The sequence below is a fragment of the Fonsecaea monophora genome (assembly GCF_001642475.1).
Source record: "Fonsecaea monophora strain CBS 269.37 chromosome Unknown Scaff120, whole genome shotgun sequence".
Classification (NCBI taxonomy): Eukaryota; Fungi; Ascomycota; class Eurotiomycetes; order Chaetothyriales; family Herpotrichiellaceae; genus Fonsecaea; species Fonsecaea monophora.
In genome coordinates, this window is record NW_019174051.1 from 1 (window position 1) to 20,729 (window position 20,729).

At 54.3% G+C, this 20,729-nt stretch overlaps 9 protein-coding genes across 9 annotated transcripts; 6 read left to right on the top strand and 3 right to left on the bottom strand.

Annotated features, from left to right (window-relative positions):
* Positions 1-2,564: 2,564 nt before the first annotated feature.
* AYO21_10427 (hypothetical protein) lies at positions 2,565-3,270 on the top strand (the record flags this gene model as incomplete). The annotated part of the gene is made up of 3 exons (XM_022660346.1): positions 2,565-2,751; positions 2,804-2,904; positions 3,022-3,270. 3 exons carry the CDS (start codon positions 2,565-2,567, stop codon positions 3,268-3,270), a joined length of 537 nt encoding a protein of 178 aa, XP_022507308.1.
* A 993-nt stretch (positions 3,271-4,263) lies between these two features.
* AYO21_10428 (hypothetical protein) lies at positions 4,264-5,812 on the top strand (the record flags this gene model as incomplete). Its single annotated transcript, XM_022660347.1, has 3 exons — positions 4,264-4,621; positions 4,793-5,065; positions 5,187-5,812. 3 exons carry the CDS (start codon positions 4,264-4,266, stop codon positions 5,810-5,812), a joined length of 1,257 nt encoding a protein of 418 aa, XP_022507309.1.
* A 348-nt stretch (positions 5,813-6,160) lies between these two features.
* On the bottom strand, positions 6,161-6,758 carry AYO21_10429 (hypothetical protein; the record flags this gene model as incomplete). Its single annotated transcript, XM_022660348.1, has 2 exons — positions 6,161-6,211; positions 6,321-6,758. 2 exons carry the CDS (start codon positions 6,756-6,758, stop codon positions 6,161-6,163), a joined length of 489 nt encoding a protein of 162 aa, XP_022507310.1.
* Positions 6,759-7,737: 979 nt separating this feature from the next.
* AYO21_10430 (hypothetical protein) lies at positions 7,738-8,965 on the top strand (the record flags this gene model as incomplete). The annotated part of the gene is made up of 5 exons (XM_022660349.1): positions 7,738-8,128; positions 8,182-8,377; positions 8,434-8,546; positions 8,599-8,732; positions 8,783-8,965. The coding sequence occupies 5 exons, from the start codon at positions 7,738-7,740 to the stop codon at positions 8,963-8,965; spliced, it is 1,017 nt and encodes a 338-aa protein (XP_022507311.1).
* An 810-nt stretch (positions 8,966-9,775) lies between these two features.
* On the top strand, positions 9,776-11,686 carry AYO21_10431 (hypothetical protein; the record flags this gene model as incomplete). Its single annotated transcript, XM_022660350.1, has 3 exons — positions 9,776-9,811; positions 9,931-10,867; positions 11,046-11,686. The coding sequence occupies 3 exons, from the start codon at positions 9,776-9,778 to the stop codon at positions 11,684-11,686; spliced, it is 1,614 nt and encodes a 537-aa protein (XP_022507312.1).
* A 390-nt stretch (positions 11,687-12,076) lies between these two features.
* AYO21_10432 (precorrin 3B synthase CobZ) lies at positions 12,077-13,636 on the bottom strand (the record flags this gene model as incomplete). Its single annotated transcript, XM_022660351.1, has 1 exon — positions 12,077-13,636. The coding sequence occupies one exon, from the start codon at positions 13,634-13,636 to the stop codon at positions 12,077-12,079; it is 1,560 nt and encodes a 519-aa protein (XP_022507313.1).
* Positions 13,637-14,384: 748 nt separating this feature from the next.
* On the top strand, positions 14,385-15,227 carry AYO21_10433 (hypothetical protein; the record flags this gene model as incomplete). Its single annotated transcript, XM_022660352.1, has 2 exons — positions 14,385-14,885; positions 14,958-15,227. The coding sequence occupies 2 exons, from the start codon at positions 14,385-14,387 to the stop codon at positions 15,225-15,227; spliced, it is 771 nt and encodes a 256-aa protein (XP_022507314.1).
* A 2,086-nt stretch (positions 15,228-17,313) lies between these two features.
* AYO21_10434 (hypothetical protein) lies at positions 17,314-18,602 on the top strand (the record flags this gene model as incomplete). Its single annotated transcript, XM_022660353.1, has 2 exons — positions 17,314-17,361; positions 17,424-18,602. The coding sequence occupies 2 exons, from the start codon at positions 17,314-17,316 to the stop codon at positions 18,600-18,602; spliced, it is 1,227 nt and encodes a 408-aa protein (XP_022507315.1).
* A 314-nt stretch (positions 18,603-18,916) lies between these two features.
* Positions 18,917-20,047, bottom strand: AYO21_10435 (hypothetical protein; the record flags this gene model as incomplete). Its single annotated transcript, XM_022660354.1, has 3 exons — positions 18,917-19,017; positions 19,094-19,760; positions 19,832-20,047. The coding sequence occupies 3 exons, from the start codon at positions 20,045-20,047 to the stop codon at positions 18,917-18,919; spliced, it is 984 nt and encodes a 327-aa protein (XP_022507316.1).
* Positions 20,048-20,729: the final 682 nt, after the last annotated feature.

Genomic DNA, 20,729 nt, shown 5'->3' on the forward strand with positions numbered 1-20,729 from the left:
TTTAACTGGGGGGCTGTGACGAGTTCTGCGAGGCTGGAGGTGGAGGGGAGCGCATCATAGGGACTTGTGAGATGTGCTGAGGACGAGGATGGAATAACTCGGGGGATTTTTGAGGCGGAGAGAAAGGCTGGCGCTGCATTCTGGCCGAGGACGGTCGTGAAGTGTCTTGTGATGTGTGCCTAGTGCTGTTGCGAGTCTCGGTGTCGTCTCAACAGTTTGGTGAATGGAGTGACAGGCTGTCATGAATAAATCATGGATGTTGTTGTTGCGGTGCGCCGCACAACTTCTGGGAAATCTGTCCCCGATGCAGCCCCACGCCGCTTTAACACCGTTTCTCCGCACTCGAGATTGTTTGGTGGCCCATATATCCCGCTGCTATTGTGCTATGTTCGACGATGCTCCAGCGAGCTCGTGCATTCTATGCACCTCGTATACCTCGATCTGATTCTATTCAACTGCCGCTCGATTGGCCTCTCGTCATTCCGACAAACTACACTCGACTAGAACAGGTTATATCAACGACCAGACCAAACCAAACCAAAGATATGAGTAAGTCGTCTTGCATGTGCCTCTCAACGGAGAACTGGGTCGAACATGTTCCCAGCTGTCATGGCTACAGAACGAAAACATTCAGGACTGTGTCTTGGGCCGATGCGTTATAGACTAGTCAGTGATCTTTCTTTAAGAGCGATTGTTCTTCTCTTTTGTTCGTCCAACTTCATCTCGAACCACTTGGATTCGAGTGCGTGGTAGGCATCGGAGCGATAAAGCGAGCCTAGCCTAAGGAATTTCTACCACCTACTCGGTTGTTGTGGGCAGTCCTTCCAGCGACCATCTATATACCCGCTGGGTAAACGGGACCTGCAATGCCCGACATCTCTAGCCTTCACAGAGAGACACTGTCGCCAAGAATGTCGGTGTGCAGTGTGACATGATTCTTCTCCCAAGAATGTGGGATAATGCATCTGCACGTCAACAGATTACAGATCCATGGTTGTGGATGACCAGAGAATTCTGTACCTATCAAGATTCCGATGGCACCTCTTATCCAAGCACCCGGACCAGTTCTGTGTGGAACAGTCATTGAGTTGACTTTTACAAATGTCCCACAGGACCAAACGGGCGAACCTTATGCCAGGTCCAAAATACTCCGACTCCAAGACTGTTGAAAAGTAAAAGGTTTTGCATGGAGCCGTTTTCATCCAGCTTTCTGGGCATTAGAGAGGAGACGCGTTGAGGGCGTTGCCCCTCTGTGACCGACCCGCCGCACAGCGCTTGAAACGAATCTGCAGAGCTTTGTAGACAGCAAAAGTTGAGCAGAGAAGGCCGAGTGAGGTCTCGAAAAGAGCAGTGAGACACACACGAGCACTATCAAAGCGTCCCCCATTCTAGGTAGAGGGTAACTCAGTGCATCTTCTCCAAAACACTCGACCTGGACCTCATTGCGGCTGAAATCAGTCGAAGTGGACTGTCCCAAAGTTCCAAAGGTCCAAGACCCAAGGCCGTGATTGACCACATGCTGCAAATTGCCTTGCGGAGAATAGGCGAGGGCCCTCCCAAACCTTTCGCTTCTCCAGGTTTAGCGAGACACTAACGGGAGATCTGCAGGGCTTAGAACGACACGGCCAGTGGGTAGTCAGGTACCAAGATACGAGGTCGGAACCTTGCAGCCCCTGAAAAAGGGGGTCAACTGCAAGAATGCTGCGAAGGAGACAACAAGCGACGAGATCCGTTCGAGTGGTTTTGGCGGAGTTGTCCTGGATTCCATGCAGGGATTTGTTCGGTCAATGTCCTGGACTCAACTCGGTCAGAGTGGCTTGAACATCATCATCCTCCGGAACTCGTATTCGGATTGAACAAACTACCACCGACTGCAAAGCTTGTTGAATGGCAGATTCAGAGTCCCCTAAAACTCTCCGGAGCGGTCCCGCGCCACCGTTGTTTCGACCTCGCTCTCTCTCCGGCTTTCCAGTAGTCAACCTTGGCCGTGACAAAACCTTCTTTCTCGTGTTTCAACGCCTCCAATTTCAAGAGCGCGTTGAAGAAGATGAGTCAATGTGGACAAGCTCAGGGACCACTTGGACCGATGCATGGGGTCAAAAAGCCATCTTCGCCCCACGACCTCTCGGCATCCTTGCTTCCACGCTCTTCTTCTCGCCTAAATAGTCTTCGGGTCGTGCATGTCACAAGGCTGGGCAACGGATATGAAGAGATTTGCAGACGGCTTGTACCCCTCGCGGCGCCGGCTTGTAGCCAACGAAGGAGCCCGTCGCGACACACGTTTCCAGCCTCATCGAGCGACCAGAACGTTTCCGGCTTGACTTGTGATTAAGGAGGGCCTTGCGATCGAGTCAAAATGGTTTAGACTCATCAACGACGGCCCTAGCAAGCATGGAGAAAGGGCTCAAGGGTGGTGAAGTCCCGATGCTTAAAGGGTCAAATACTGCTGGGCATGATCACGGAGCCGTCTTTTCTTCCTCCAGCATTCTGTCTTCGTCCATTCTTTTGCTTGTTACTGACCCAAGTCATTCCTTCCGGAAACAACCCACACACTCGTTTATAAAATGGCCTCAAATGGAGCAGCACCTGCTGGAGCCCAGGGCGGCGTGGTCGACCAGAAAGATGTGCAAGACTGGATGGACCGCTTCAACGAGGCCCTAGCCGACTCGACGACCATCACTGCACCAGCTGCACCAGATGCCCGTCCCTGGCACTCATCCTTCTTCGGCTGCTTTGGCCCCATTGACACGTGTATGTTGAGATTTGACACCCGAAGATACAGAGACTGACATTGTTTCTGCAGGCTTCATCACTTGCTGCGTGCCGTGCGTCACCTTTGGCAAGACCCATCACCGCAGCCGCAAGCATGGCAACATGGAGGGATACAACTTTGTCAACGCTTCTGTGAGTTTTACTGTTTTTTCTCGTCGCTCTTCTTGGGACTTTGCTGCAACGTGACACTTTCCGCTCTTGGGCTAGCCATGAAGCATCTGAGAAAATCTTTTACTGATTGTCAAACAGTGCCTCATGTTCACCGGCTTCTCCTGCTTCGGCCTGCACTTTATCCCCATGATGTTCCAGCGCGCCGACATCCGCAAGAAATACAACCTGCAGGGCGACTGCATTGGTGACCTGTTCACCTCGTGCTGCTGCGCCTGCTGTTCGCTCATCCAGCAGGACAAGGAGGCCGAGCTGCGAGAGAAAGAGCTGGCCGACAAGGTCAATGGGACCGGGTACATGAAGCCCCAAGACATGGCGTATCCTGCTTAAGCGAGGGCGAGGCAATGCGAAGGCGAAGGCGAAGGCGTGATGTGATGTGATATCATATGTTTGGTTGGTCAATGATCTGATCTGTCTGAAGCTTTCCTCATGTGAATAATCCTCTGTATTTTCGATGCTCGATACTCCCACCCGGCTGGCTGTCTGCTTATAAATGGTCATTCTTTGGAAGACGGTCTTGAGATTTCTTGTTTCGTTCGTCCATGCCTTGTGATGCGTTCCGTATTATTCTGTGTTTGGGTATTCTGCCTTGATTTGCCATCAAGTTGTTGGTCAGAACCACCGAGACCTCCGGAAAGACTTACTCTGCAACATAAGGGTGGTGCCAATATGCAGCATCTCTCAGAACTCAGACCTGCGGGGAGTGACTGGGCCTTGAGATTCATGGTTTCTGATAGAGTCTCTCCATCCCCTGTCTTGAGTCTGACCCACACACCCACCGTAGAGTCCGTAAGGCTGAAGCCCCTTTTTCCGGGTCATATCCAGCGCCTTCTTATAATCTCCTCCATAAAGTGTAAATTTACCTTGGTGTTTTCTCGTATCTATCATATCATATCAGACATCAGACATTGGAACCCGCCTTTCTTATGAGAGGGGGACAGTGATCATCCTCCTACGGCTGAGGTTGAGTCTGAGCCTAATCTGGAATGTGGGAATGCGGGGTGTGGGAGAAATCCATCCAAGTAACCTCGTAGAGTACATGGGTCATTACACGAGTTGACGGGATGCATCAATCATGACCACGAATTGTCCTGTTCTCCAAAAACAACAACCTCCGCCGTCCGGCAAGCGACCGTACCGCTAAAGAAGAGATAAAGTGTTTTATGTGACAACAACAACATATACATCTATACCTGGTCTTTCTATCCATCATTACCATCACCACCACAAGGCCATAAAATCTACCAGCTCTACCTCTACCACATAAATCTCATTCCTTCCCCTCGCTCTGGTACGCTCTATTTAGAGAAGACTCCTTGAGAAATGGCCGCCCCTTCTTCTTCTTCGAGCATAACCTTCCCCCCCTCCAACACGGCCGTGCGCGTCCGCCTCGTCGACACCACCGCCGTCATGACCGTGCGGGCCGAGTCGTTCGTCAAGCCCACGCAGCCGGGCCACGAACTATTGAATTTGACGTGCGCGGCGTTTCTGATCGAGCACCCTTCTTCCTCTCCCGGTTCCGGCCCAGACAGGATCATGTTCGACCTCGGCGTGCGTACCGACTACTGGAACTACGCGGCCGTGTTGCAGGCGCGTATCGGGTCTGTTATTCCCAGTCTGCGCGTCGACAAGGGCGTGCCGGAGATTCTGGTCAAGAGGGGTGTCGGGCTTGATTCTATCTGTGAGTTGTCAATACCAGTGACTGGCGGGTGAGATAAGGGAAGGGATGGGGACGAACAAGGAAGGGGTGGTTTTATCGCGTCATTCATACCTCCTCATCTTCTTCGCCACTCTCCTCCAGATATTTGACCCCCGACTTCTAACCATCCCTTTTCGTGTGAGCCAAACACAGCTTCGGTCATCTGGTCCCACTTCCACTGGGACCACATCGGCGACATGTCCCTCTTCCCGCCCTCCACCGAGGTCGTCGTCGGCCCGGGCTTCAAGTCCTCGCCCCTCCTGCTGCCCGGATACCCGGACCACCCGGGCTCGCCAGTGCTGGCGTCCGACTTTGCCGGCCGCGAGCTCAGGGAGATCGACTTTGCGAGTGCGAGTGGCTCGACTCTCCAGATCGGAAACTACAGAGCGTTTGATTTCTTTGGTGACGGCTCGTTTTATTTGCTCGGTGCGTTTTAACCCCCCCCCCTCCCCCCAAGCTTTTCGACGATCACCAGTAGATATGTGGATATCGGTCAGGTGTTTTTGCTGTGCGGTGCTGCGCTACATATTTCTTTTGGCTCGTATAGCTGACAATCCATGTCCGACGCTGCGGCAAACAGACACCCCCGGCCACTGTCTAGGACACATGTGCGGACTGGCCCGCACGACGGCGGGCGACGACGACAGCACATTCCTATTGCTGGGCGGCGACATCTGCCACTTTGTCGGGGACCTCCGACCGAACCCGACGCATCCCATCCCCGACCCCGTGCCGGGCGACGTCCTCGACAACGACCCCAGCTACTTCCCCACGCCGTGCCCGTGCAGCCTCTTCACCGAGCACCACCCGGCAATCTCACAAGGTGACCGTGGCGACCCGACCCGAACGCCGTTCTACAAAGTCTCGACACACCCCATGTCCGCATACGTCGACCCGCCGACCGCCCAGGCCTCGGTCGACAAGCTGCTCCACTTCGAGCAGTCTCCCGCCGTCATGGTGTGCCTGGCCCACGACGCCGCGCTGCTCAAGTATCTCCCCACATTCAACAGAGAGCCCGAGGCGGATCTCAACGGGTGGAAGGCCAAGGGGTGGAAGGAAAGGTGTCGCTGGGACTGGCTCAATGAGATGCCGCGCAACGGCAGGCCGGGCAGGAAGCCGATCGTCCAGGGGTTCTGGCGGGATGGGAAGCCGTGGGATAGAAAGGTAGATTGATAGAGATATATCGGGGAGGAATCAGTAGTAGGATCAACAGGGATCCAATATACTGGGGCGAGAGGATGGAGGCGGAATGGAGATTATTGGAAAAAATAAACAAACAGAAGAAAGGAAAAGTCTCACGCCTTTGAGGACAAGAGGTAGGTAGTAGATAGACGCCGTCATCACCACGGGCATTTTTTGTGAAACATCTTTAGATTCTTGAGGAAGTGCTCGCTTCTGCTGTCTTTTCCCCCACAATGCGCGAGACCAAGTTGAGGTTCATTTGTACCTGCGTGAAACTAAGAAACAGGGAATATCTGTTCCGTCTTCCTTCCCTCCAAGATCGGAAAAGAAATGTCTTCTTCAAGACCCAATCTTGCGCCACTTGAATTCTCCTCGAGCCTGTTGTCCATCCTGCACACGCGCAATATCAGCACGAGAAATGTTTCCTTGTGAAAATAAAAATGTTCTCGCCCCTTTTTCTGAGGATGGAAGAGAGGTAGGGCGGCAGGATAGGACATACCTTCAGAGTGTACCACTTGACAGGGTTGAGGGTCATGTACTCAGCTCCGCCGTCACTGGAGAACCGAGCCACCCTCGTCTGCGGCTTGCCGATCCAGTTCGGGTTGCTGGCCACCTCGACCTGGGTGTGCCACAGCAGGGAGCCGTCGTCCTGCTCCGACAGCGTCATGAAGCCGCCGTACGAGGACAGGCTGCGGCCGATGCGCACCAACTCGGCGTCCGTGGGGTCGGCCGACTCCAGGGGCTCCAGACCCGGCGGTTGGACCAGCGTCCCGAGCAGGAAGCCCGACGCCGAGATGACCACTCTGCCCAGCGGGTTGTCGCCAAATGGCCTGGCTAGGAGTTTCCTGTCGGGCCCTTCCGAGTCGTACATGTCGGCTGAGAGCAGCGTCCACACCCCGGACAGTTTGTCCTTGTGCTTGTCAAAGACGTTTGTCATTTTTTGTGTCGTCACCAGTTCGAGACGCTGGGCGTCGGGTGGTATGTATGTGGGATTGAGGGTTGCAGGTCCTGGGAAGGGATATGAGGTAGGCACGCACTAATAGCAAACTTGCTAAGCTTCGTCAATTTCTGTTGGAAATGATCTTGTCAAGTTATACACTGGCAGAGGCTAGAGGTCGGCATATCACGGTCCTCTTTTCAAGGAAGGTTGGGTCAAGGGGGTTTTATGTATCCGAGGTTCTCTGACTGTCCCAATCACAGATGGTCTAGGAATTGGAGAAGCATTCGAGCACATGCAGACATCGTCGTGATCACCGTGGCCTATTTGGGGTGTCGTGCACGCTGACACTTGTGGTATACTTGATATGTTTCTTTTCCAGACGACAGTTGTGCACAGGCATTGGATCCGCTCCACATCCGCGCCAGATGCTTTGTTCGCTTGAAACGCAGGGAGTCGATGGATAGATGAACGATCGGCGCAGGTTACATGCTGGCATTTCGGTGTCTGAACGCGAAGCCTTGGGTCTATCACATCAACAATAAGACCTTGTTCAGGAGGAGGGCAAGAGGACGATCGACTCAGCGGTATCTTGGGGTCAGGTAATGCTGCGTCTGGTCTGGTGGCGTGGTGGTTATAATGTGCCATCTTCTTTTGCCCAGACAATGAACCGCGTACTGGGACCATACTGAGGATCAAAGAAAAGGTCACAGCAACTAGATCAGGATTCAACAGACAATTACAACAGGTTGGCCGAGCTAATGTCTCTCTAATGGTCCACGGTGTCTCCACGTTCAACTGCGACTTGGCGCGACCGTGTGAGGTGGTTGCCTTGTGGTTGTCTTGTTGCTGTCTGCGTTTTTCATCTGCTTCACCCACCCCGAACTGAGCCTGAGCCCTTTTCATCTCACTTCTCACATTTTCCGTCCGCTTCCGCTGCGCCTATTGTCCTCCAGTGCAGTGTCCGCGCTACCTCAATATGCCTTGTGAAGATTTCATCGACGTCAGTGTGCACGTCGACGGCGCGCCGTTGGCAGAATATGCTGACCCCGAAGCCGCCGACTCCAAGAACGCCACCAAGTTCGCAACGACGCGCTATGTGGAAGTCAAAGCTGGTCAAAAGTTCGCAGTCCATGTCAAGTTGCTTGCTGGGTTCAAATTCCACTCTGCCACGCACCTTCGCGCCGCCCTTTACATCGACCAGGAGTCGCGAGCCACGACCAAGACAATCAAACTCCCGCCAAACTGTCCTGTTCATGCAAATGTCCTGCGGTCGTCGAGAGAGTGTCAGATTGAGAGCCGCCTGATGCTGGACGAGAAAACTGGAACTTGGTTTACCTACGACCTGCAGTTTGGAGATCTGGCTGTCAGTGAGTCAAGACTTCCCTCCCAAAGTTCGCCGACACCACTAACAGTAGATAAGAAGAAGATTGGTTCTTGTCAGATGATGAAATAGAGTCGGGCGACTTCTCATCTCTGGGAACCCTTCATGTCAAAGTTTTCAGAGCCACCAAGGTCTTGCGACACCAGCCTTTCAAATACACGACCAAGTTGAAGAAGCCTTTGGACGAGGTCTCAGAGACAGCCTTGAAGGGAAGAGATGTCAGCAACAACGTCAAGTACTTCGCCCCTGGTTCCAAAATCAAACTAAACAAGTCGCTCACTGACGTCTTAGATACGTCGTCAAGACAACCGCTCCACCTCCACGACCGGGTCTCTGGAATTATTATCCCCTCGACGACTGGCGTGGTTCCCCGTACGAGTTCGTCTTTCACTACCGAAACAGACGTGAGTAGCAAAGTGATACGCCCTCAGATCCGTGCACTGACTTGCTCCTCAGGCGTCCTGCAGACCCTCGGATGTATCGCCAGGACCCCGTCGCCCCCTCCGAACCTTGCTGTTAAGCTCGAACGCACGGAAGAGAAGCCGAAGGTGAAGAAAGAGAATTCCCAGAAGCAAATCTCCGAGTCGCAGGTATGTCGGTTGATATCATGCAGGTCATACATGACTGCTAATGATGGCAGGTGAGGTTCGCATGGGCTGAATGTGGCAATTGTGGAAATGGGAATGTTGGCACAAATGTCGTTCCGGCAAAGCGCACCTGGGACGAGACCAAACTTGAGGATGACAATGACCAGGAAGAGAACGGAAAGCTGGCCCTTGTCCCGATCCATGGGCGGGTTGTTATCGACCTTACCAATGATTGATGATTGACGTATCGCCCGGCTTGAACAACAAATATCAACAACCAACACCACATGTTCAAGGTACGCGTGTGAAGCTTGTCAGCAGGATGTGCTGGCATCATGGCCTAGAAAAGCTCATTCAGATTATTGGAAGAACAGAACAGATGTGTGGTTGGTCCGAAGACAGTACAACAGAATGGAAGATGGGAGTAAAGAGCTAGTGAAAGATGTTTGTCAGACAAGGCTGGATTGTCGGGGAGCACGTTGCACATTGACATGCATATTGGGATTCAGTCAAGCTTGTTTGGCCTGCCACTGGTGCTCCGTCCATCATGTATGTCTCGAGCCGAAATCGGACGGCACTTGGGTGTCTCTCTCCGCAGCGAGTTGGAGTAACTGAGGCAAAATAGTCAGTTTAGAGAAAATGAAACCCAACCTTAGCATAGCGTGCATGCGGAGGTTCAATCGTTGCTTTCCATTTCCATCCCTTGCCCAAGGTATGAGGTATTATTACAGCCCATGGGCATTTCTCCTCGCGGCGATTGTGCGGGCATGGAGCATGTCTCTCTCCCCATGGCTGATCCATTGAGAAATCAATCAATGCTTCCCCGCTCTTGGGATGGTGCATCATGCGTCAATATCATTCATACGCAGAAGGGGTTTGGTGCTTTCGTTCTGTGTAGTCTCGACATTGACAACTAGACACAATTGATAGAGTACTTTGTCATCTAGTCGCGCAGCACATTCAGTGAACATCATCTCGTCTGAGCCAAGAAGACTTATCCGCCCTTGTCCTCCTCCATCAGCATCGTCACCACCACCACCATCATCATGGCCGAAATACTCTGTAAGAAGATCCCTTACACGGTATGTCGCTTCGCGTTGTCTCGCCCCCTGGCCCCTCTCCCCTCTCCGTCTTGTTTTGTAAGGACAAGATCTTAACATTGATGGGGGGCGAACATGCTCCCGTGGGGAAAGGGATATAGTTCCAGGATCCGACACTGTTGGACACGAGGTCCTTTATAGGGGGAAAATGGGTCGATGCAGTCAACGGTGACAAGTTTGCTGTTCTCGGTAAGGATACCATTCCCCCCTGCAAGATACAGCCCGTCCGATCATCCACCTGGGACATTGAGAGGAGGATGACTACGAGGGAGGGTGAGATTGGCTCACTCTCGACAGATCCGACCGACAACGAAAAGATTTGCGACGTGGCGGACGCGGGCCGCGAGGAGACACGCCAGGCCCTCGAAGCCGCGCAGGCGGCGTTCAAAACGTACAAGAAAACGACGGCGCGGGAGCGACGGTGGCTGATGCGGCGGTGGGCGGACCAGATCCGGCTGGCCAAGGACGACCTGGCGGCCATCTGCACGCTCGAGCTGGGCAAGCCGTACACCGAGTCGCACGTCACGGTCAAGTACGGGACCGACTTCCTCGACTGGTTCGAGGGCGCCATCGAACGGCAGTACGGCGAGACGGTGCCGGCCGCGAGGGGTGAGAACCGCATCATGACCATCCGCCAGCCCCAGGGGGTCGTCGCGGCCATCACGCCCTGGAACTCGCCCATCGCCATGGTGACGAGGAAGGTCGGCGCCGCCATCGCCGCGGGCAACACCGTCGTCTGCAAGCCCGCCCCGGAGACGCCCCTGTGCGCCATCGCCGTGGCCAAGCTCTTCGAGAGGGCCGGCGGTCCCCCGGGCGTCTTCAACGTCGTCACCTCCAGCGCGGCAAAGTCGGCCCAGGTCGGCGAGGAGTTCACCCAGAACCCCATCGTGCGCCACCTGAGCTTCACGGGGTCCACGGCCGTCGGGCGCCACCTGCACGCCGAGTGCGCAAAGACGTTCAAGAAGACCAGTCTGGAGTTGGGGGGCAATGCGCCGTTTATCGTCTTTGAGGATGCAAAGCTGGACAAGGCTGCCGAGGGTGAGTCAAGACATGTACATGGAATTGTTGCCCCTTTCTTGTTACCCGCTACCCTAGGTGCAACTCCTCTCTCTCTCTCTCTCTCGCGTGTTCTGAGTATTTGACCTCTATTTCATCTTGTATCTAATCCAACACCCACCCTCCCTTTCTTGGGGTCCGGTGCGGGCTGTTTGTACAGGTCTCATCACCTCCAAATTCCGCTCGTCAGGCCAGACGTGCGTGTGCGCGAACCGGATCCTCGTGCACCGGTCCATCATCGACCAATTCGCCACCGTGCTGGCCGACAAGCTCCGCAAAACCTTCCGCTACGGCTCCGTCTGGGACAAGCAGGTCAACTTCGGCCCGCTGTACGCGCCCAAGGCGTTTGAGAAGATCGACGCGCAGATCCGGGACGCGGTGGGCAAGGGGGCCAAGGTTTTTGCGAGGGGCGACGACGAAGAACGAGCGAAAGAGGTGTACGGACCAAACTTCTACCCACCCACCATCGTCACGCACGCGACCAAGGACATGCTCTTCATGGCGCAAGAGACGTTCGGCCCGCTCGCGTTCCTCGTCCCCTTCGACACGGAAGACGAGGCCGTCGCGCTGGCCAACGACACGAGCGCGGGGCTCGCCTCGTACTTCTACACCGAGGACATTTCGCGGCTGTGGCGCGTCGCGGAGGCTCTCGAGTCCGGCATGGTCGGCGTGCGCGTCGGGCTGATCAGTGCGTGCGAGCAGCCGTTTGGGGGTATCAAGGACAGCGGTGTCGGGAGGGAGGGCGGCCGCGATGCCCTCGACGAGTACACGGAGGTCAAGAGCATTACTGTTGGTCTCTGACTGTAGCAGTTTACCAGGCTACTGATTGCTTGCTTGAGGGAGTCTCACACACACACACACACACACACACACACACACACACACACACACACATGGGGATAGATAGTCAGATGGATGGCCGAGTATGGCTAGGTAGTGGAACGACCACGTATCGATCAATGGTCTGATGGCTTTTTGGTTTGGGTCGGATTTGCTCAGAGTGCTCACTTCTATCTGCGTATACATTTGTTTTCTAGAAAACAAAATACCATGGGCATTATCTGATACTGGCCCCTTCCCTCTCCCTGTGCCTCCTTTTCTCTGGTCAAGCCAATCGTCACTCTCAGCACCTGATTTCGTTCATGATTTGTTCAATCCATGGCATCTCTTTCTTCTCTCGCAAGCATCTCCTCAGCTCCCACCCACGGCCTTTGCTGCCGCCGTGCCGGCTCTCCGCCCAAAGACCGCCCCGGACGTCAATCCGCTGCCGCCAGGGTAATTCTCGTAGAACAAGCCACCCATCATCTCGCCGACGGCGTACAGCCCGGGTACACCCTTGCCTGTGGTGGAACTGACCACCTGCGCCGTGTCGGGGATGACCTTCAAGCCGCCAAACGTGAAGGTGATGCCGCACGTCACGGCCACGGCCAAGAACGGCGCCTTGTCGACGGGGAGGGCCCAGTTGGTTTTGCCTAGCGGGAGCCGCTTCGCGCTAGATTGGGTCGACATGCCGTCGCGCACGGCTGGATCCCACTTCTTGTCTGGGTGTTCTTGTTGGAAAGCGTAGACGGCCTCGTTGTACTCGTGCAGGTTCCGCACAAAGGCCTCGCGGTTCTCCAGACCCAGTGGCGCTAGCTTGTCGGCCAGCTCCTCAATCGTGTCCGCGGAGATGCGCTCGACCCTCTCCGGCCGATACTCCTCAGACCGCAGCCACGGGGTGGTCCGCGAGTCCCAGATCTGGAAGGCGACGTGGCTCGGCTGGGCGAGGATGGCCCGGCCGAATTTGGCGTACGTGTAGTTACGCAGGTCGACGCCCTCGTCTACGAACCGCTCACCCAGGACATTGAACATCAGGCCAAGCGGGTAGCCGGACTTTGTGAACTCGTTGGACGCTTCACGGTCGCCCGTGTCGCTGGGAGCATTGGCATCCCAAGCCACCGAGTGACACCCAGACCAATTTCCAGCCTGGCCCGCCGAGACGTCGCGGATGGCCGTCTCGAGGCAATCTCCCATGTTGTGAGGGGTGCCTCTGACCTTGGCCAGATCCCAGCCAGGACCCAGATATTGAGACCGCAGACGCGGATTGCTCTCGAAACCTCCAGCGGCCAGAATGACGGCGCCTGTTTGAATCACGGCATCCTCGCCGTTGGTCTGCACGGCCACTGAGGTGACAGCACCCGTCTTGGGATCGGTTATCAGCCGTTTCAGCGCGGTCGAGTAGAGGACCTCGACACCATGCTTGCGAGCCGCGGCCTTGTGGTCTTCAATCAAGCCCTTGCCGCCGTCCTGCGTCTTGAGGGATAACCCGCCCCAGAACTTCAGGCGTCCGTCGACTTCGTACGCTTGCCTGTTGAACGACAGCTGGAATCGGATGCCATTGCTCTTCAGCCATTTGACCGTGGCATTGGAGTCCCCGATGAGGATCTGGGCGAGCTGTGGATCCGACCGGCCACTGCATATCCTTTTCATGTCGTTGGCGAAGCTGTCCACCGTGTACGGCTCCAGATCGATCCTCTTGGCCGTCTCCTCGTCCACGTTATTCACCAAGGGCAGCAGGTCCTCCGTGCCATGGTGAACAGTCCGATACGCACCCGCCGTGAAATACGAATTCCCGCCTGCCCATTCCTCGGGGCACTTGTCGATGAGAAGAACATGCTTTGCCCCAGCCTGCTTGGCCGCCACGGCAGCCGAAAAGCCAGCATTACCGCTCCCTGCGACGAGGACATCGCAGCGGGTTGGAAGGGGAGCCATTTTCTAATTTCGACGGCACTGAAGACGAAGAGGAAGAAGGGCCGACTCACATTGGAAAGTCAACCAGCAAACAAGAGACGTAACGTTGATGATGGGGTTTATTCTCCAGACTGGTGTGTTCTTGTTTTCTCCTCGGTGTTTCGTTTCCAGGTCACAACACCATGATACAACCCTTGTTCTGACCTGCAATGAGGAAAAATCAGTCTTTCGGCTTTTGGATCTGGATCGGCAATTCGATGACTATTGCAGGTGTCAGGAGATGCGTGGCCACTGCTGAGGCCGCTATCGGCGTAATATGGGGGGTGATGGCAGTTGCCTTGCAGTGTCTCTACCGAGGGGGTAAAGCCCCCCAATTTTTACGGGGGTCCTGAGTTGGAGAAGGACGCCCTGGGCTCGACACCCGCACCTGGGCCTGGGCATGACAGGGGCCGCCGATGCCTGTAACTAACCCAAAGTGCCCAACTGGACGGACATCTTATATAGACGACGGCACCCACGCCCGGCATTTGACTGGTGCCCCCAGTGGCCTCCCTGTGTGCCCTCGGCAATCACCGCCGTCATCTCCGCACAGAGCGGCTTGCTGTCCCCTTGCCCCCCTCATTCTCTCCCGCTCTATCCAGCTGCTAGGCTCACAGCCTTGTCAGCACTCCAAAATATCAGTGCTCAACAAACACCAAGGTAAGTACGAGGTAGTGAAATCAATCTTCTTGCAGCCCCAAGAAACGAACACTCTTCCAAGAACTCGGCCATGGGACGTCTAGACGGCAAAGTGGCTCTCGTCACTGGAGCCGGCAGCGGGTTCGGCGAGGCCATTGCACACGCATATGCAGCAGAAGGGGCCAAAGTGCTGATTGCAGACATTGCCGTCGCCAACGGAGAGAAGGTGGCCTCTGAGATTACCGCCAAAAGTTACACAGGGGATGCCATTTTCGTCGAACTCAACGTCACCAAGCGTGAGGATTGGGAAAAAGGCCTCACTCTGGCCAAGGACAAATTTGGGAAGCTGGACATCGTGGTCAACAATGCCGGCACTACCTACAAGAAGCAACCAAGTATGGGCGTCTCCGAGGCAGACTTCGACAGGGTCGTAGCCGTCAATATCAAGAGCATCTATTTGTGTGTGTCAGTCCTGATGCCGTACTTTGTCGAGAGAAAAAGCGGCGTCTTCTTGAGCACTTCGTCCATTTCAGGCATGCGGACTCGACCAGGGCAGGTCTTTTATGGAGGTACCAAGGGATTCGTCAACACGGTAACTTGGAATACTCCGCCCCAAGCCCCAGTGCCTTATTGCTTGGCCTTTGCTGATTTTGGATGTATTTAGATCACCCAAGGGCTGGCTGCCGAGTATGGCCCAGATGGAATCCGCGTAAACTCGATCTGTCCGCTGCGGGGTGCCACAGGCTTGTTGGAACTATTTAGCGGTGTCCCAGATACTCCTGAAGAAAGGGAGAGATTTGCCCAGACAGTCCCGTTACGCCGCATGTCGGAACCAAACGACATTGCCATGGCGGCAGTTTACCTTGCCAGTGACGAGGCGGCATTCGTCACAGGTGTCAATCTGCCGGTGGATGGAGGGCGACTGGCTCTGTGACCACTGTCGAGGAGTGACTTTAGGATGCTTCCTTCCTGTCGAGGAAAGAGTGGTATAGCTGCATTCGTCCCAGTTCTCTTTTGAGATCGACAAAGCCAGCTATGCAGTTCGAAATCCACTTGATAGTGGAGGCGTGGGTTGTCTAGTTTAGACCAAAGGCACATTAGAGAGACCTACCTGCCGAATCTGAAGCATTTGTTGCTTGTACCGATGACAGGTCGGCTTGAAATCAGCAGGCTCGTTGTAGCTCAACTCCCCATTTGTGGAGAGCATCTAGTCACGTAGAACTGGTGGGAGGCAAGAGAAAAGCAAAAAAGACCACGCGTCCCCCAGACGAGACGAATCGACTGGACGAGAGCTGACCATCAAAGGCAAAGAAAATGACCAGAAAATCCTTCGTGCCCCAACATCAAGTTTGAGGGAAGCATTGACAACCTCTTTAGACAGTAGGAGGGTGTCAGTTGTCAGGACTTCGCCCACGGCCTTGTCCCGGCAGGTCGACCTGGCTCGATTTCTGACTGACCAGACCATCTCTTTTCAGACCCAATGGCCAGATCCGACTACTCGAATCTAAAAATACTTGGGCTGTTTGTGGGGAACGAGTAGCAGCAAGACGGGGATTTATCGGTGGGTTTGGCGCTGTCGTCGTTATCGATGGGGCACAGCCTCCTTCGTTCCTCATACAAAACCCCTTCGTAAGCTTCAACACTTTGGGCGATGTTCTTCTCAGACTTCTCGGATTCCAGTCCTTCCGCGTGAATATTTCCCAGCCTCTTTAGGTGGCTTTGTTGGGCAAGTTGCGTAATCACAAAGATCCCCCCGCGTTCAGTGTCACTCGTGGCAAATCAGCTCGGATGATTTTGCTAAGGCCGTTGGGATGATCTGAGCTCGGCAAAGGATGGGATGGTAGAGGAGGCTGCATGTATGACCTGCCTGCAGGTTTGCTATTCGCCTGCGCGTGTGCTGGGGTTCGTTCGCCGAAGTTGGGATCTAAGCTGCCAAGGAGCTGCTGCTGATGAGGGTGTCCTCTCTTTCACATGTTCAGAGAGGATACACGTACCGAGCGAGTATCTTATCATCATCCTCGCCCATCATCCTTGTACCCAATCTTCATCCAATGGACAACGTCATCAAGGTGGAAACAGTAGTGGTAGAGAGGGAACTCGAGATGGGTCAAGGGGTGGCGCAAACAGAAGGTGTTTCATCACCATCTCTTTTTGGTTCCTTTTCTCTCTCACATGCAGTTTCCAGCATCTCCTGGTTCGCCGATTGTCAGAGAATCACGACGAGACTCTGACATCATTGGTTCAACCCTCTCGATTCCCAAACGTCCTATTTTTGAAACACGAGCACAGGAGAGTCCAAATGCTTCAAACTGGTCATTCTCATTCCTCATTATTCCACTTTCCACTTCCCCTTCCGCCTCTCCCTTTCCCTTTCCCATTTCCATCCCATCCACAATCTCCACTTTTCCTCTGACCGTCCTGCAACGCAAAGTTCCTCCCCAGCGTCGCCACACGTATTATCGCGCGTAAACTACACCCGCTTTGGAACACGCCTCGCGTTGGTGCGAGTCAACTACTACAGCGGCAAAGCAGCGGGGCCACGTAACGGCCGCCTCGAGACGAGAGAGAGCGCTTTTGCTGCTCCCCCTGATACCGACCGAGCTTGATTAGAGGTCCAGGGGGGGAACAACCATGCACAAGATCAAGAGATCCGTGAAACGTGTAGGCTATAGTCATAGTAATAATGGAACCGATTCAGGCAGCGATGGCAGCCCTGAGGCCGATGCAGACGATGATACCAACGGTTCAAAGTATGTAAGCTTCATGCTCCCCCGTCCTCTTGTTCCTCTTGGTCCTCTTCTCCTTCCAACAAAATAACTTCTCCCAACCATTATTATCCCCTGCATACTCGGTACAAGGGTCTGCTTCTTTTTCAATTGATTTCCTATTTGTGATACCCCATACAGTTTTCTTCTTATTATCCTACCCCTCAGCCCTCATCCTTATCGACATCCTCGTCCTAAGCATTTTATACACCCTCCCAAAGCACCACATACCATTGACCACTCTAACAAACAACAATGGTCGCCAGGTTGGGTCACCTCAGTGCCCTAACGGATTTTATATCTGTAAGTGATTATCCACCTCTCTTCTTCTGGAGCTGCCTTGCTCATACCATGTCAAAAAACAGTTCCTTGCCACAGTCAGTGGTGACATCTCACACATTACCGCTCCGCCCTTCATCCTAGCACCATCTTCTCTCACCGAGTTTCCTGCATACTGGGCAGAACGACCGACATTATTCACCGCTCCCGCCCATGAAGCTTTGGCAGAGAGACGCATGCTCTTGGTCTTGAAACTGTACCTCGCTTCCCTCCAAAGGCAGTACTATGTCGGCCGCACCGTCAAGGAAGGACTAAAGAAGCCTCTCAACCCCTTTCTTGGCGAGCTGTTCTTTTGCGAGTTCAGTGACCATGACTTGACCCAAGAGAAAGCCTCGCCATCGACAGTCAGAGTCGTCAGCGAACAGGTATCCCATCATCCACCCACGACAGCCGCCTATATTTCAGCCGATGACCAGGGCGTCCACGCCGAAGCGTATTCAACCCAGCACACCACGCTATCTGGCACTTCAGTCATGATTCGTCAATCTGGTCACGCTCTCTTAAAGGTTGACAAGTATAACGAGACTTATCTTCTACCCTTGCCTGATGTCTGTGCTCGAAGCGTGCTCACTGGCGTTCCCTGGCCTGAACTCAACGACACCTATCGCATCATCAGTTCCAGTGGGTACACGGCCGAGATGCGGTTCGTGGGAAAGAAGATGTGGGGTGGGCAGCGCAACTGTTTCGAAGCTTCCATATACCGGACTGTTGACTCTCAAAAGAAACCCATCTTCACCGTATCGGGCAGCTGGAGTTCCAAATTCTCGATTTATAACTCGGAAGGAAAGGAGATCGACGTCTTTGACCTTGCAGACCCGCAAAATCAACCTGCCCCAATGGTGATGAAGCCGGTGGAGGAGCAGTCACCTTGGGAATCGAGACGCGCATGGGGTCCAACGTTTGAAGCCATTAGACGGACGGATCATCATGCTGTCGTGACGGAGAAGTCGAAGCTGGAGAATGCCCAACGCCACCTGAGGAAGCTCGAGCAGAAACAGGGCAAGAGATGGGAGACCATGTTTTTCAACCGTTGTGATGGTGCATCTGATGATGATGACGTGGTGGAAGACCTCTTCAGTCAACTCGACGACGTCGAGGCGGATCGTTTGCGAGGAACAAACGGCTGTTGGAGATTTGACAAGGAGAAGGAGCAGAGGTGGCGCCAGGGACAGGGTAGTTGGAGACCAGAGACGCCGTTTGGTTGAAATATGCAGGGGTCGGAAGTTAGATCCCAAGCATTATTATCCAAATGTCGGAAGCGTTCTTGGTTGCCATGGAAGCTGTGTAGTGGCTCGCTCGACGGAGTACGTGGTTTGGACATTTACCGATGGCCGCGGATATCTGCCGTAAAGGAACATACGACTGAGCGATGCCTGTCTTGTTCGCAGCGGCCTCTGTGCCTCTGTGCCAGGGCTCCTGTAACTCCGTCTACGGCTTTCGGTCTCTGGAGCTCGGCTAGCTTTGGCCATCTGTTTGGCTTTGAGCTTGCATACCCTGAACAGCAGTCATGGGCCAAGTTCTAGCTTCGCTGGTTCCTTTCAGTCACATAGACTATGTCTCCAGTCCGCAGAATGGCACCTGAGGGACCTGCAAAGGCATATTGACCGAAGACGGGCTTATCTGTGCCTGAGAGTCAGAATAACCACCCTATAGAGATGGATTATGATTAGGAAAGAAAAAATGCACATGTACTTACGAGGAAACTTGTCGTTGACCCTCCTGTCGCTGGCCAATAGACCATAGAGCTGCCGGTCCCGGTGAATCATTTCCCCGGTTTCAGGGTCTGCATTCAGGCTGAGGCAGCGGACTGTCCTGAAGATGCACTTGATGGTGACTTCCTGGGCCTCGTCCGACTGCGATCGAACCAAGAGCGAAGACCAGTTGTCCTCGTCATAGGGTGGCAGTTGACCCTTGACATCGATATGGATATTAGGTCGGAAACGGAGTATCACGTCCTCGTATTGATACTCGGGAGGGAGGCGGGAGCGCGCGTCTTGCTCCGAAGCTGTAGAGGTAATGAGTAACGGGGCAGCATCGGCAAATCGGATGCGCTGTGGTTGTAAGCCCTCCTGGAGAGCTAGAGACAGCGCACTCCGTTGGCTGGGGATATATGCTGCCCCAGGAATTTCCCGACGCCCAGTACCTCCTATGGAAAGCAGACGGACGTCCTGATCGAGGTGTTTGGAGAAGAAGGCCGCCGGCTCGTCCCCTAGATCAATGCCTATCGCGGTTGTGCCAAAGATGCTGACTTCAAACGTCTTGTTCGCCAGTAGAGATAGAGGCGATGGTGTCAGCGGAACGGTGATTGAAGATGGTGGAGTGGCGCGGGTGTGATGGATTGTCAGTTTGGTCCAGCTGTCATCCTGCGAAGAGTAGGGGGTTGCAGTCAGCTCATGTGCGTCCTGCACAGCAGGCGAGTGGACGCAACACGTACTATTGTGGGCTTGAAGAGTGCAAGTTTGAAATGCTTCTTGATCGTGAGGAACTTTGCCAGCTTCGAGCCGTCCTTTGGAGGAGTCACCAGGACGAAACACCGGTCAAAGCGCAGCCCCTCGTTGGTGAGCTCCACAGAAGACACTTGAACAGGCGGAAGCGACTTGACAGGATAGATGAACAGCTGCTGGATCGTCAACGGGGTATTCAAGGGCATGGTTAGACGGATCTCGCCAGTGAGGCGGCGAAGGGAGCTTGATTACCGACCCTTTGCACCGTGAGAGACGACATTGGCGACATTGCGAAGCGCCCAAGGTTAGAGGGGACGATACGGACCCGTGATTTAGCCTGATTGGGGATACATGGGCGACGCCGCAGAGGAAGGAACAGAAGGAGGAAAAAACCAGAAGAGGGAGGTGAGGGCGAGTTCGAGGGCGAGTCAGGCCACTTTTATCACTTTGGTGCCCCTCTTTACCCAAGACACAATAGCTACCGGCAACGGAAGACGGAGCGACGCTTATTATCAGCCTGAGAAGGAGCCGCACTACGCGCTGATGAGTTGCCAACTGACAGCATTACCAGCGTCAACGGCAGAAACTTTAGGATGACGGTCACGTGAGGTTGACTGAGGGTTCCGGCGCTTAGCCTGGTGAGAGATAAGCTAGTCTGGTAAAAGTAACAGACAGCGAGAAATCGCACATCAACAGCCAACCAGGCATTACCCAGACGCCATTAGTCAGGGCTTGGCCATCGTCGCTGAATATTTCCCTTCTCAGCCTCCCCGGTCTTCTCCCGCCGAGCAATCCATCTCGCCCTCTCTTTCTCTTCTACAACACCTCAAACTCCTCCGGCTGAGCCTTGATCCTCAATTTTATCGACCCTACCAACCTCAATTCGAG